General features: G+C 46.8%; 1 protein-coding gene across 5 annotated transcripts in view; it reads left to right on the top strand.

Moving 5' to 3' along the window:
• Positions 1–14,491, top strand: part of FDFT1 (farnesyl-diphosphate farnesyltransferase 1) — a 36,039-nt gene that overhangs the window by 8,498 nt on the left and 13,050 nt on the right. Inside the window, exons 2-5 of one of the 5 annotated variants that reach the window (XM_036856089.1) lie at positions 2,425–2,522; positions 3,327–3,510; positions 9,169–9,297; positions 13,389–13,580. In XM_036856089.1, the coding sequence (XP_036711984.1) occupies positions 2,425–2,522; positions 3,327–3,510; positions 9,169–9,297; positions 13,389–13,580 (603 nt within the window). Of the gene's footprint in view, positions 1–2,003; positions 2,523–3,326; positions 3,511–3,641; positions 3,734–9,168; positions 9,298–13,388; positions 13,581–14,491 lie in introns of those variants that run through there. The other 4 variants (XM_036856088.1, XM_036856091.1, XM_036856093.1 and 1 more) reach the window with 4 other exon arrangements.

Below are 14,491 nucleotides of genomic sequence, written 5' to 3'. Positions count from 1 at the left end.
TGGGAAAGGAGGGGGCGTGTCCTTCAAGATTGTTGCTCTTCAGAAACCAGTGAGATGAACCTTTTTTTTAATATATAATTTATTTATTTATTTATATTTACTTTTGGCTGTGTTGGGTCTGCGTGCTTCGCGCGGGCTTTCTCCAGTTGCAGCGAGCAGGGGCTACTCTTTGTTGGCGGTACGCGGGCTTTCTCACTGCAGTGGCTTCTCTTGTTGCGGAGCCACGGGCTCTAGGCGCAGGGGCTTATCGGTAGTTGCGGCGTGTGGACTCAGTAGTTGTGGCTTGCAGGCTCTAGAGCGCAGGCTCAGTAGTTGTGGCGCATGGGCTTAGTTGCTCCGTGGCATGTGGGGATCTTCCTGGACCAGAGCTCGAACCTGTGTCCCCTGCATTAGCAGGTGGATTCTTAACTACTGCGCCACCAGGGAGGTCCCAATGTATGATGCACCTTTGACATCAGCCCCCAAACCCTTAGTTGTAGCCGGGGATTAAAACATTTGGCAGTGCAGTGAAAGGAATCATTGTGGCCTGATAACAGTTGTATGTGAAGGGTGGCTTAGAGCTCAGAAAGAGCTGTTATTCTGTTTCTTTCTATTTTATTGTGAAGTCTTGCCTCTCCACATTTTTGATAGGAAAGGAGTTGGTGAATTGTTTTTAAATACTCTTTGAACTTATCCATTTACGCATCAGACCTTCACTGAGTATTTTTATATGCCAGACTGTATGTACGAAATGATTTTACTAATATATGGTGCTTAGTAAATGTTAATTTTTACTAATTTTTTTTATTGAACTTGGCAATAATTTCTCATGATTACGTGATTTAAAAGAAAGCTTACCCCTCTTGACAGAAGAACATGTATCCGTGGTAAGAAATAAACACATATGTAAAGAAGATAGTTCACGTGGACCCCAGCAGGTCCCAAGGCTTCACTGTTAACATTCCAAAGTGACTATGGGATTTCCACATACATACATATATATATGTATATGTGTGTACATATTTATTTATTTATTTTAAACCATCCCCTCTGTTGTTAGATATTGCAAATGTTTCCCGTTTCCTCTTAAAAAGAGAGTGGAGGAGACTGGGGGGGGGGTGGTATGTGGGAACTCTATTTTCCACTCAATTTTCCCTGAACCTAAAACTGCTCTAAAATATAAAGTCTCCATAAAAAAATATACAAAACAGCCAGCAATTCTTTCTGATATGCCTGTATATCAGAACATGGCTTTTTTTATTTTTTTTCTGGAAAAACAGTTTTTGTCTTCCTTAGGGAAGAGTAAATAAGGTTCGTAAAGATCGTTACAGCTCACTGATTTGAAAGGGAAAGATGATTAGAAATCTTAAAAGGAATAGCTAGCTTTCCAGAGGATAATAGAGGTTTAACAGGTGTTCAGGTAAAACCAGAACTGGACAGTAGTTAAAGGGGTAAAAACATTTCATTCAGAAAAGCAATTGCAATAGAGGAAAGAGACCTCAGTATAGAACTGGGCTCGGTTCCGAATACAACAAGGAGCAGAGTGTAGGTGTGGGTGGATGGAAAAGTACTAAGAGGAAACATCTGGGGTAAGGGGCATTCTGCTGCAACGACCTACCGGGATTCTTACTGGAGGCAGGTGAGGGCGCTGGGATGGTGGTGGAAGAGGAACGGGCCAGATGGTGCGGGTGATCATACATGGCGGATGGGGGATTCTGGCTAAACCAATTTAGCAGGGTTCTTGCTAAAGCTGAGCGACGCAAAGATAAACACAGAAGTACAAAGGTGTAGGATTTAGGAGCCTGACTAAAGTTTGGCGAAGGAGAGATTCGGGTTCCGTTAACAGCCTGCGGGTTCTGGGGAGGAGGGGAACAAGGTGAGGAAGGCAAGGGTGGTGAGCCGGAGGCCGGGGGCGGGGCTCGCATCTGGGCTGGGTGGGCGGGGCTGGACGCGGGGCGGGGCTCGCGTCCGGGCGGGCGGCGGGCCCGCGTGCGGGGTGCGTGGGGCTGGCGGCGGGGCGGTGCTCGGCTCGCATCTGGGCGGGCGGGGCGGCGGACGCCAGCTCCCTGCTCCGCCGCCCCAAGCCTATTGCGGTGGAGCAAGAGCTGGTCCCGCCCCTCGGTGGGCGCCCCTCCGCTCCTCTCGGGTCTATGGAGGAAAAACTGCGCTGGCCTCGCGATTCCCATGGCCGCAGTCGCCTGCGGCACCAAGGCCATGTCCCTTTTCAAGCGGACCTTGGTGCTGAGCCCCGGCGCGGCGCCCAGGGGCGCGGGCACTCCCCCGCGCGGCTGCCCCTTGCCCCCTGCCGCCTGGCCCTCCAAGGACCGGCCGCGGGGAGAGGGCGTGTGCGGCCGGCTGCGGAGCCCCGCGGCAGCCGGCCGCCCGCCCCAGCCCCACTCCAGCGCCTCCGCATCTCCCACCGCCGTGTGTCTCCTCTGCCCGCAGGACTCGCTCAGCAGCAGCTTGAAAACTTGTTACAAGTACTTGAATCAGACCAGTCGCAGTTTCGCAGCTGTTATCCAGGCGCTGGATGGGGAAATGCGGTGAGTGGCGCAGGCAGCTCTTTGTGACCTGGGGGAAGAAAACTTTGCCACGGCTCGTTGGAAGCCACTTTTTGACACAGCCCCTCGCATTGCTCTCTCCGTGCTTGTGGCGTAGCCTGAACAGGCCCCTGTGGGTGAAGGAAATGTTCGCGGTTGAAACACGCCTGTGTTTACTTTAGAATGCCCTTCCAGGCACCTAGCCATCTCATAGCGTCCGTGCAGGCCCAGCTCTTTCAGGGAGGGGGAGGGGGTGTTTATTAACTTTTTTTAGTGCTGGCAGCTGGACCTGTCTCTGAGCGGCTGATGCATTTTCCTTGGCTTCACTTATGCTACTTTGCATTTCTAGTATATTGGGTTAATTCTTCTGAAGTTGCCTCTGTGCAGATTATATACGTGACTTAGCCGTTAGGTACGATGGTATTGATAGTGAGAAGTTATTGTGTCTTTTGACTTTATCTGCAAAATAATAGTTCCGTCTAAATGGTCTGCTGGTCTTTCTACAGTTGTGCTGCATTAGTTAAATGTAACTCATTGTGGGAGTAGTAGTGACGTCCAGCTGGCAGGTTTTTAAATTTATTTATTTATTTTTATAAATAAACTACAGAAGTCCATTGCTCCCATCTCAGAAAGAGAAGCCAAGAAGTTGCATTAAGTACGAAAAGTTTTGGATATCCTTTCATAGTTCTGTAGAGTTAAGGGTGTAGGAGGGTTTAGAAAATGGCCCAGCAAAAATGAGATGTGATTTTAAAACAAATATCTTTGAATGTTTGTTCCAGTGTATTGATAGTTATTCCTTTCTTACAGCCATGCAGTATGCATATTTTATCTGGTTCTCCGAGCCCTGGACACTCTGGAAGATGACATGACCATCAGTATAGAAAGAAAGGTCCCGCTGTTACACAACTTCCACTCGTACCTTTATGAGCCCGACTGGCGGTTCACGGAGAGCAAGGAGAAGGACCGACAAGTCCTGGAGGACTTTCCAACGGTAGCGGGACTAACGGGACGCAGTCGTGCGCATGATTGGTGGGGTGGCCGTCAGCTGGCCCGTGTGCCTGGAGGGAACTGCAAAACCAGCAGTCTCAGGGCAGTGTAGCATAATGTGGCAATGGTGCGTCTCAAGCCAGACTGCCTGGGTTGGCGGCCCCATGCTCCCACTCATTAACTGGTGCTGCGTTACATAGCCTGCCTGTGCCTCTGTTTCTTCATCGGTAAGACAGAGAGAATAATGGTCCCTGCCTCCTAGTGTGGTTGTGAGGATGGAAAGAGTTAACGTAGGTGGAGCTCTTAGGTGTTAGCTGCTACTGTCATTACCGGGATGTTGTTGGGAAGTCCAGCCTTCCTTCCTGTGGAGAGAGCACTCCAGTGCCAGTGTCGTGAAAGATGGGTTCTCCAGCCAATGCACCCGAGAACGCAGCCTAGGTGTGTCGCGCTGCTGGCCTCTGGGGCACCCTGAACCTGGTGGCGTGCTGTGCAGCTCATGATGGGTGGCAGCTGTGGGGTAGGGCGCAGGCTCTTTGCAGCTGAGCTGAGGACTGAAGCAGGATGATCTCCGCCACCTGCAGCTGTGTGAGCCTGGACACACCCCTTAACTTCCTTGTGCCTCAGTTTCCTCATTTGTAAAGTTAGAGCTGCGAGGCCTGAATGAGTTCATACATGTAGAGTACTTAGAATAGTGTTCTATAAATATTAGGTATTTAGTCCACTCAGTTGGAGTAAAGTGGGTTCTAATTAAAATCTTGAGCTTTAGAAGATCCCACAAATTTCTATTGTGCGTGTGACTAGGTCCTACTCTTCTGGGAATTGCATGTCTTATCACATAAATAAGTGGTTCTTCCGTACCTTATAAATAAAGGTTTGATTTAGCAAAGTCTCATGTTCCCTAAGAGCCCAAAGGAGCCCTTTTTTTTGTACACAGTTGCCAGAATTTGAGGGGAAGAATAGTCCTTAAGTGGCTTCCTTACTATTGAAACAAATCTATATTCTTCAGTGGGGAGGGGAGGAATCCAACCATTACGGAAGAATGTTTGAGAAGGACTCCTTCGGAGCAAGGGCTGTTTCAAATTACTGAGATCACACCTTCAGCGTCAAAGCCAAAAACAAAATACAGTACCATACAAACCAAGAGAAAAGGGCTGTGAAGAAAAATTAGGTGGAGTTCTTATAGTACAATACAAAAGAAGAAAAGAGAAAAATCTGGAGAAGAGTTAGGGAAGGAAGTAGAGCTCTCACATAGGGAAGGTGCTGGTGATTGGTTCTCACGGGACACCCTCTCACAAGACCAGAGCAGGTGGCGTCTGCCTGGGAATCTGTGGCCATTTACCGGTGAGCTTTTGAAACTCTGCCAATGCAGAGAAAGTGCCGCAAACAGGGTAACATCCCACTTGTAATTGAAGTGTGTTCTCACTTAAAAAAAAAAAATCATACATTGTTCTAGCTGGAGCCTCCGAAAACAAAAGCAGTCTCCCAAACTACTTGAATCTTCATAACAAACAATTTCTGGTCATGGGATAAATGTCACATGTATTTTAAAAATCAGGGCGGCCCTATCCACTCAACAAAAATGAAAGAATATGAAAATAAATGCCAAAATAATTTCGGAGGTATAGCTAGTAAATTTTCAGACAGTATTCTAATGTGCGTATGAAACCGGAGTCTATTTCTTTATAAAAATGACACTTTGTTCTGGAAGGGTTCAAGGTGAAGACTAAATCCTTCTTTTGCTGTACTGGATCGTAGGGTCAGCGCACAGGCGCTACGCTCTCAGAAGCAGAGACTTGGTCCTGTGGAGTGAAGGGGACAGAAAGTGCAGGCATCGCTACTTTGCTGTTGTTAACCTTTTACATCCTTGTGATTATGAAATACGCGAAGCTGTGTGTTTTGTGGAAGTGTAATTTTAAGACACTTGCATTGGCGGTCCTGTCCGTCTGTGGTTCAGCTTGAGAGCGGAGTGTGTGGAGACGCCTCCTGTCTCACCTTCAGGAGCGCTTTGTGTGTGTGCTGGCCTGTCCCAGCAGCTCCAGTTTGAAGGGTGAACCGGTTGCCGAGGGTTAGGTGTACTGTGGGTTTGGGGCGAGGGCCTCCCTCTCACAGCACTGCTCTCAGATGGGGGCAAGAAGGGCCCTTCCCCCTCCCCTCACTTTACTTATTTATTGTTTTAAGTCCATCTTTTTTTTCTTTTTGGCCGCTCAGTGCGGCATGCGGGATCTTAGTTCCCCAACCAGGGTTCGAACCTGTGCCCCCTGCATTGGGAGCCCAGAGTCGTAACCACTGGACCGCCAGGGAAGTCCCTTCCTGCCCCTCACTTTAGAGGGGCCCCCTCTGGGCCACCTCACCCTCAAGGGGGGCCGTGGGAGCGTGCCTGCCCCGAGCTTGTGCAGCTCCCCTTGTAGACCATCTTCTGGGGGTCTGGGATTGCATGCCCCCAGTTCCCTGAGACACCCCACACACACCGGCTTGCAGTCCGTTTCCTGGGGCCCGTCCCCTCCAGGGTGGGCTGTGCACCAGTGACCGTGCCCCGTGGCCCGAGGGCGGCTCTTCAGGAGGGTCGTGGGTGAAGCTTGACCCTGCTGTCTGGGGTGTCCTTACACACGAGTGTGAGATTCCTCCTCCTGGCAGTCTCTGCACTATTTAATTTTGGAACAGAAGCCTGAGGGACCAAGAATTTTTAAATTCACACCCCAGTCTTCCAGGTGGTTGTGAAGGTATGTTTGTCAGGGCGGGAGAAGAGAACATACTGCACTTGGTAAGTTACTAGCTCGCTTGATGGTTTTAAGATTTTGAGCCACGTGGTGTGTGGCCACCGTTGTGCTCTTGCCCCAGGCCCGGTGGAAGGTGGGGCTGAGCCTCCACGGGGCCTTCTAAAGCCTGCCTCCGGGCAGCGTTGACATGGACCTGGGGCTGTATGAGGCTTCAGTGCTCATTAGTTGATACTAAGCTTTCTAGAAGCACTCACTGTATATTATGGGGTAAATTAGAGTACATCTTTTTTCACCTGGTACTAGTGGAGACTGGTAGTCTTAGAACTCTACCTCCAAACACAGCTTGAGAAATAAGAAGGGGTTTACTTTTAATGATAATGGCAAATAATAGCGTACATTTATTGAGCTGTGAGTTTACGAAATGTATTTCATTCTTGGTTTATCATGTGCTTTATTTAATATTACTATAGTTTTAACATGTAATGGATGTGGGATACACTGTTAATCAACGTGTGTATAGATAAGGAAATTGAGACAGAGAGATTTAAGCCCCCTTGCCTGAAATCACCTGTGAAGTTTACGTTGGCAGAACCAGGATTCAAACACAGAAGGCCTACATCCAGACCCTTGTGCTTAATCCTGGCACACTCTACTGGCCCTTTAAAAAATGGTTAAAAATAAAATTTTGCACATAGGTGAAGGTAGCATCACCCATTGTTTTGGTGGTTTTTTTTTTTTTTTTTGGCTGTGTTGGGTCTTCATTGCTGCGCGCAGGACTTTCTCTAGCTTTGGCACACGGGGGGCTACTCTTCGTTGTGGTTCGCGGGCTTCTCATTGCGGTGGCTTCTCTTGTTGCGGAGCACAGGCTCTAGGCACGCAGGCTCAGTAGTTGTGGCTCGTGGGCTCAGTAGTTGTGGCGCACGGCTTAGTGGCTCTACAAGCCTGTGGATCTTCCGGACCAGGGCTCTAACCCGTGTCCCCCTGCATTGGCAGGTGGGTTCTTATCCACTGAGCCACCAGGGAAAGCCACACCCAGTGTTTTGATCATAACATCCAAGGTTATAATCAGGGAGATTTCTGTGTACATGCTCCCCTTGCCCCTGCTTTGGGGCTGGCCTTTCTCCATTGTACCAGTGGACTCCCCGTGGTGTCCTTCCTTCTCATACTTGGAATCACTAGAGAGTGACCCCGGGACCTAGAAGTGTACTGTAGCTGGGAAACAGAATTCTGTGGAGGGACAAGGAAAAGCCCCTCCTGGCTGACCTCGCGGGCAGAGCTGCCTGGGGGAGTCGGACCCCTCCCTCCCCACCCTCCCTCAGGTTTCTGGGAGAACGGAGAGCTCTTCATGGTCACTCCTCCCTAGATATTTTTGTTTTCATGTTTTGAATTATATAATGATGTAGTAAGTACCGAAGAGTTGAAGTTGGTTCACATCCAGCAGTGAAGTGTTTATTTTGGAGCCTTTGTTTTCAAGCCTAAGCTGCTCCTCCCCCAGCTGGCTGGCCTTTCCCCTCTTATAAATAGAACTGACCCAGCCTGGGATCTGTTGAAAGACCAGGTCCTCGGGAGATTCAGGGATTCAAATGACCTTTGGTAGAGGTGTTCGTTTGCTTCAGTCCACGTGGGAATTACCTTTTGGCTTTGTCTTGGAACAGCTGTTCTGTAGAGAACAGTTCTGGAGAGATCAGATTGGTTTTATGGAATTTGAGGGTTTAACAGTTGATGTTCATCAGAATAATCCTAAAGGATCTTAGGCTTCTGAACCCCTTCAGTGCCTGGCAGCCCTCTGGGTTTCCCTCAGGTCCTTAAATTTAGGTGTTTCCTGAGGGAGTTTTTCTAGCCTTTCTGTAAAAACATAGACCAGGTACTTCTCACACTTCGGAAGCTTAGCAAAGTCTATTCACTGTTTTCAGTATTGTGTGTTGATGGCATATTATTTGAGAAGTTTCATGGTGTTTTATTGGGTTGGCCCAGAAGTTCGTTCTGGTTTTTCCGTAAGATGGGATGAAAAACCCGAACGAACTTTTTGGCCAGCCCAGTATATTTTATTTTGATAACCTACAGACACTTCTTTGAACTTAAGCAAGATACTTGTACAGTAGCAGTGACTTTTAAAAACATCAATAGTACTTTTCGACATTAAAGCTTGGACTATGAAAAAAAATGTTGGATAGCCTGCCGCAGATTGAACTGAACTGAGTTGTTTAAGGAATCAGAACGTGTAGCCTTATAGTAGGGAGACACTGTAGCTTCATGGCATGAATTCGGGAACTGGGGATAGACAGTGGTTGGCTGGTCTCCTTGCTAGAACATAGGCTCTGGGGGCGGAGTTTCTGGTCATCTCCCGGCTGTGCGTCCCAGTGCCCACAACACTGCTTGTTGCATAGGAAGCACCCAAGACATGTTTGCACAAATGAATCTTCATTATCATGAGGCTTGTCTGAAAATGAGCCATTCTTCCTAAAATGCTTATTACACTTATGTCCAGTTTTATGTTGAAGTATCTCATTTCTCATTAGGTGGGAAGATGAGCGTATGATAAGACTATGAATCTTCTTTTTTTTTTTGGTTTTTTTTTTTGGGCCGCGCCCCAAGGCTTGTGGGATCTTAGTTCCCTGACCAGGCGTCGAACCTGGGCCCTCAGCAGTGAGAGCTCGGAGTCCTAACCCCTGGACCGCCAGGGAATTCCCTGAATCTTCTTTTGAGTCTAGAAACTTTAGCATTTCTGTACCCTTCTATTTTAATATTTATGAGATTTGCCGAACTTATTATTCAATATGTAGAAAGCTAGCATAACCTAGATGTTAGACTTATAGCTGGATCGTTTGGGAGTCTTCCCTAATGAGTTCTGTTGTTGCTTTGCTTTATGATCTGTAGGTACCCTGTTGGTTCCCAGTTTTAATAACGTATTTCATATTTTCTGTTTTTTATGACCTCCGTTTCAGATCTCCCTGGAGTTTCGAAATCTGGCTGAGAAATACCAAACAGTGATTGTTGACATTTGCCGGAAGATGGGATTTGGGATGGCAGAGTTTTTGGATAAGCGTGTGACGTCTGAACGGGAGTGGGACAAGGTTAGTGTCCCTGTGGAGCACTGTCGGTGTGAGTGGCACTGATGAACTGGCAGTGCTCACCATGATATTCGGGCCGAGGGACAAGGGGGGGTTTCACAGCCCAGCTGTAGTGTCTCCACATAAACACTTAATAGAGGCTTACGTGTAGTCATACCTGGAATAATCCTTGCTCTGGAGAGCTTATCGTCAAGTTAGGCCAGGGGTCCCCAACCCCTGGGCCATGGACCGGTATCGGTCCGCAGCCTGTTAGGAACCGGGCCGCACAGCAGGAGGTGAGCGGCGGGCGAGCGAGCGAAACCTCATCTTCTGCTCTCCATCGCTCGCATTACCGCCTGAGCCATCCCCCACAACCCCCCACTCTGTCCGTGGAAAAACTGTCTTCCATGAAACCGGTCCCTGGTGCCAGAAAGGTTGGGGACCACTGAGTTAGGCCAAAGCAGATATAACTCGTCCCAGAGGTGCAAACATCAAGCTGATGAAAGTGTCTCTGACTTGCTGTGAAATTTGAGGTTAGTGACCAAATTATTGCATGTAATATAGAGACATCAGTAGTTTTCACATCTTAAAATGTGTCGGGGCTTCCCTGGCGGCGCAGTGGTTGAGAATCTGCCTGCCAATGCAGGGGACACGGGTTCGAGCCCTGGTCTGGGAAGATCCCACATGCCGCGGAGCAACTAAGCCCGTGTGCCACAACTACTGAGCCTGCGCGTCTGGAGCCTGTGCTCCGCAACGAGAGGCTGCGATAGTGAGAGGCCCGCGCACCGCGATGAAGAGTAGCCCCTGCTTGCCGCAACTAGAGAAAGCCCTCGCACAGAAACAATGACCCAACACAGCCAAAAATAAATAAATAAATAAATAAATAAATAAAGTGAAATTCTTTAAAACAAAATTAAAAAAAAAAAAAATGTGTCTTCTATTTTTCTTTACTGAGCACGCCTGTGTGTTTCTGAGTCATTTCCAGTTCCTTCATAACACAAGCTTACTTTTTTTAAAATGAAATTTGGGTTTCTTTTTGTTTTTAACATTTCTTTATTTAGGCTGTGCTGGGTCTCACTTGCGGCATGCTGGGTCTTTAGTTGTGGCATGTGGGATCTAGTTCCCCAACCAGGGATCGAGCTCAAGCCCCCTGCATTGGGAGCGCAGAGTCTTAGCCACTGGACCACCAGGGAGTCCCCACGAGCTTACTTTTAAATTCAGTGCCACCTTGGCCCCATTTACTTAGGAGTAGGTATCAGACTGTTAAATTATATTCTGTGTCTGTTTCCTCAGAAACAAAACGGTTCACGAGGATCCCAAGGCACTAACTTGGATCATAGTTGCATTACGCTGAGGAGTGAGTGCCTTTCTAATACCCACTCCTCCTTCCCCATCATCTTTTCATAGAAATAAGACGATGTGAGAGGTTCCAGGTTTCTTGACGTCCGCCTACCTCTTTTTACGGTGCTTGTAGATGCACATACGTGGAGGTACACTGCAGGAGCCCCTGGGGGGCCCAGGTTGTTTTCCTCTAGGGACAGAGCAGCTGGAAAGGGCTGTGAGAGCAGATGATGTGGCAGATAAAATTACACTGGCTTTCATTTGACCAGAGGTTATCCCTGACCAGCAGCTGTGAAGGACGTTGGCCAGGGGTTGGGGAGAGCGTGCTTTTCTGGACAAAGTGACGTAATTGACTATGGGGACTAAACTTGACTCCAAATACAAGATAGGAGGGGAGGGGGTCTTGCCCATTTTCCATGGGAATGGCCTCTGTGAGGCTTACTCGTCACCTCAGTGGAAGCAGAGACATTTTAAACGTCTAAATTATGTACATATTTTGTGTCTCTAATAGTGTTTAGGTTAGGATCCCAAAAGAGATGCTACAGCACATTCATGGAGTGAGTGTAGGTCCAAGGTCTGGCCCCTTCATTGTTCACGACTCAAAACTTGATGACAGCATCTTTGGAACTGGTGGTTTATGCTCCACAAGTTGGTGTGAGTGGAGCTGCTGCTGGAATATCGGTTTATGAATTTAAAGTTAAAGCCGAAACTCCTGGCCACGAACCGCGCTCGTTATCAGCACAGTAACTTCCTTTTCTGCTGTGCAGATCTATTCAGGAAACTTAATTATAGGCTGTTGAATAGAAGTTCTGATCAGATAAAACTGAATACTTGTGTAAAGATTTTTCTTTTCCTTCAACTTTAGAGGAAAATGAATACCTCCATTCTAGGAGTATTTCTACCCAAAGAACTGTTATCTTAACATAAAATATACTTTTCCTTGGACAGCAATGTGGGTGTTGTAATGTAATATGTAATGCTTTTATTAATTTCTAGTAAGTCTTTTAAAAATTTGTTGTCCACAGCTGCTTTCTCTCTGATTTCAGCATATCTTTACTCTTTCCAGATCCTTCCTCTCCTAGAACATATTTCAAGTGCTTTTTCTATCATTTCATCGTACCTCTTGATGAGTCTGTGACTTTGTATTACTTTCCTTTTTTAAAATAATTAATTTATTTATTTTTGGCTGCGTTGGGTCTTTGTTGCTGCACGCGGGCTTTCTCTAGTTGCAGCGAGCGGGGGCTACTCTTCGTTGTGGTGCGCGGGCTTCTCACTGCGGTGGCTTCTCGTTGCACAGCACGGGCTCTAGGTGTGCGGGCTTCAGTAGCCGTAGCACGCAGGCTCAGTAGTTGTGGCGCATGGGCTTAGTTGCCCCGCGGCATGTGGGATCTTTCCAGACCAGGGCTCGAACCCTTGTCCCCTGCATTGGAAGGCGGATTCTTAACCACTGCACCACCAGGGAAGCCCTGTATTACTTTCAACCAGAGACACTCTCTACTCTGGTCTTTGCCTAACTCTGCTGCAGAGGGTACCTTCTTTAACTCCTTTTCACTTCTTAAGTTGTCTAATGGACATTCATTTTATAAACGTATTGCTTTAAGTAATACAGTATTGTAAATCAACTGTATTTCAATTTAAAAACAAAGAGTATTCCATTGAGTTGTCTTGAAATACTCTTCTCCGGGGAGGACAGCTTTGACAAACCACTTGTGTAGAAAAAAACTTCTTTGACAATTAAGATTTACATTTACTCAGATTTCATTTGAGAGAAAGGCAGAGTTTTAGCAAAGTTGTTAAACCCTGCCTCTGAAGCCATACGGCTTGGCTGAGAATCCCTGGCCTCTGACTTACCAGATGAGTGATCTTGTGCAAGTTAAGTGACGTCTCTGTGCCTCAGTTTCTGCATCTGCACAATGGTGATAATTATTGAATGTGCCCCAGAAGATGTTTGTGAGGACCGAATATGCAGCATGCTTAAAACACATCCTTGGGGACTTCCCTGGTGGTCCAGTGGGTAAGACTCCACGCTCCCACTGCAGGGGACCCGGGTTCGAACTCTGGTCAGGGAGCTAGATCCCACATGCATGCCGCAACTAAGAAGTCTGCATGCCGCAACCAAAGATCCTGCGTGCCACAACTGAAGATCCCGAGTGTCGCAACTAAGACCCAGTGCAGCCTAAATAAATTAATTAATTAAAAATTAAAAAAAAAAAGGAGTGAATAACTTAGGAAAGTATATTTAAAAAATAAATAAATAAAACACATCTTTGTTATGTAAAAAAACAAGGTGCTACCACTATGTTCTTTTACATAATGAGGATTTTGAGACACTGCAAGATCTTAAAATGTCTTCAAGATTAAATTCTACTTAGTATTCTAGTTTCTGTTATAATATTCCTTATTCCCTCATGGCGTTCACTCCCAATTTGGGATATCAAAAAGTTTACTGTACTAGTTTATTTTTTCAATAACCTTTTATTCTAGAAGCAGTGCATGTGCATTGTACAGATATAGAAAATACAGTAAAAAAAATAAATAAATAAATAGAAACATCACATGAGCCAAAGATCACTTTTGTTAAGTCTTTTGTGCATATCCTTCTTGGAATGTTTTTTACTCCTTACATGTACATGGTGTATAATGTGGTTTTTTTAAGCAAAATGAGATCTTTTACATTCTTTTTGGAACCTGGTTTTTTGTAGCTAATGATCTCTGGCATTTCTGTTTTAGTAGAAGTTTCATTATTAAAGTACTTTAAAAATCATCTTTTACAGTACTGTCACTATGTTGCTGGGCTGGTGGGAATTGGCCTTTCTCGTCTGTTCTCGGCCTCAGAGTTAGAAGATCCCTTAATTGGTGAAGACACAGAGCTTGCCAACTCTATGGGCCTGTTTCTGCAGAAAACAAACATCATCCGTGATTATCTGGAAGACCAGCGAGAAGGAAGAGAGTTTTGGCCTCAAGAGGTAATAGGTTCAGGGGATTTGGGGAGAAATAATTTTGAATGCTCTCTGACAACAAAACATTAAACCCTTCTGGTTGCAAGTGACAGAAACACAAATCAGGCTCCCTTAGACAGCATAGGAGACGGTGTAGACGAGGTTAGGATTTAGATTGCTTCAGGGGGACGGGCTGCACCCAGGGATTCAGACTGTGTAATAAGGCTCTGTCCCCTTTCCTCTTGGACAGGCTTTGTCCACTGGTGGGTGTAACGTCCCATGACTCACTCACAGGCTTGGTTCCTATGCCCATCTCTTAATCAGTTAGTAGCCAGAGCGTTGAGCACTCAGTCTAGACCTGGAGTATGTCTGCCCACACATGTAGAATGGATTTCCCCCAAGAAAGAAGGACTCGGTGGCAAGAAGGGGCACCAGATGGGCACCCACTACAGATGTTCATTATCAGAGACAAGAGTGGATCTTTGACTTAATTTAAAATGGACAGGGAAAGGAAGGGATTTGACATTGATTTTTTTTTTTAATTAATTAATTAATTTATTTATTTTTGGCTGTGTTGGGTCTTCGTTTCTGTGCGAGGGCTTTCTCTAGTTGCGGCGAGCGGGGGCCACTCCTCATCGCGGTGCGTGGGCCTCTCACTGCTGCGGCCTCTCTTGTTGCGGAGCACAGGCTCCAGACGCGCAGGCTCAGTAGTTGTGGCTCACGGGCCCAGCTGCTCCGCGGCATGTGGGATCTTCCCAGACCAGGGCTCGAGCCCGCGTCCCCTGCATTGGCAGGCAGATTCTCAACCACTGCGCCCCCAGGGAAGCCCCTGACATTGATTTTATTCAGAAGGAAAGCTAGGAAATCTTATGACTATCTCCTGATTTTACTCCAGCATTTACCTTTTGTTTTAATCCATAAAATGATATCCTAGGGAC

Source organism: Balaenoptera musculus, chromosome 6 (genome assembly GCF_009873245.2).
Source record: "Balaenoptera musculus isolate JJ_BM4_2016_0621 chromosome 6, mBalMus1.pri.v3, whole genome shotgun sequence".
NCBI classification, from domain to species: domain Eukaryota; kingdom Metazoa; phylum Chordata; class Mammalia; order Artiodactyla; family Balaenopteridae; genus Balaenoptera; species Balaenoptera musculus.
This window is presented reverse-complemented; position numbering and strand designations above follow the sequence as displayed.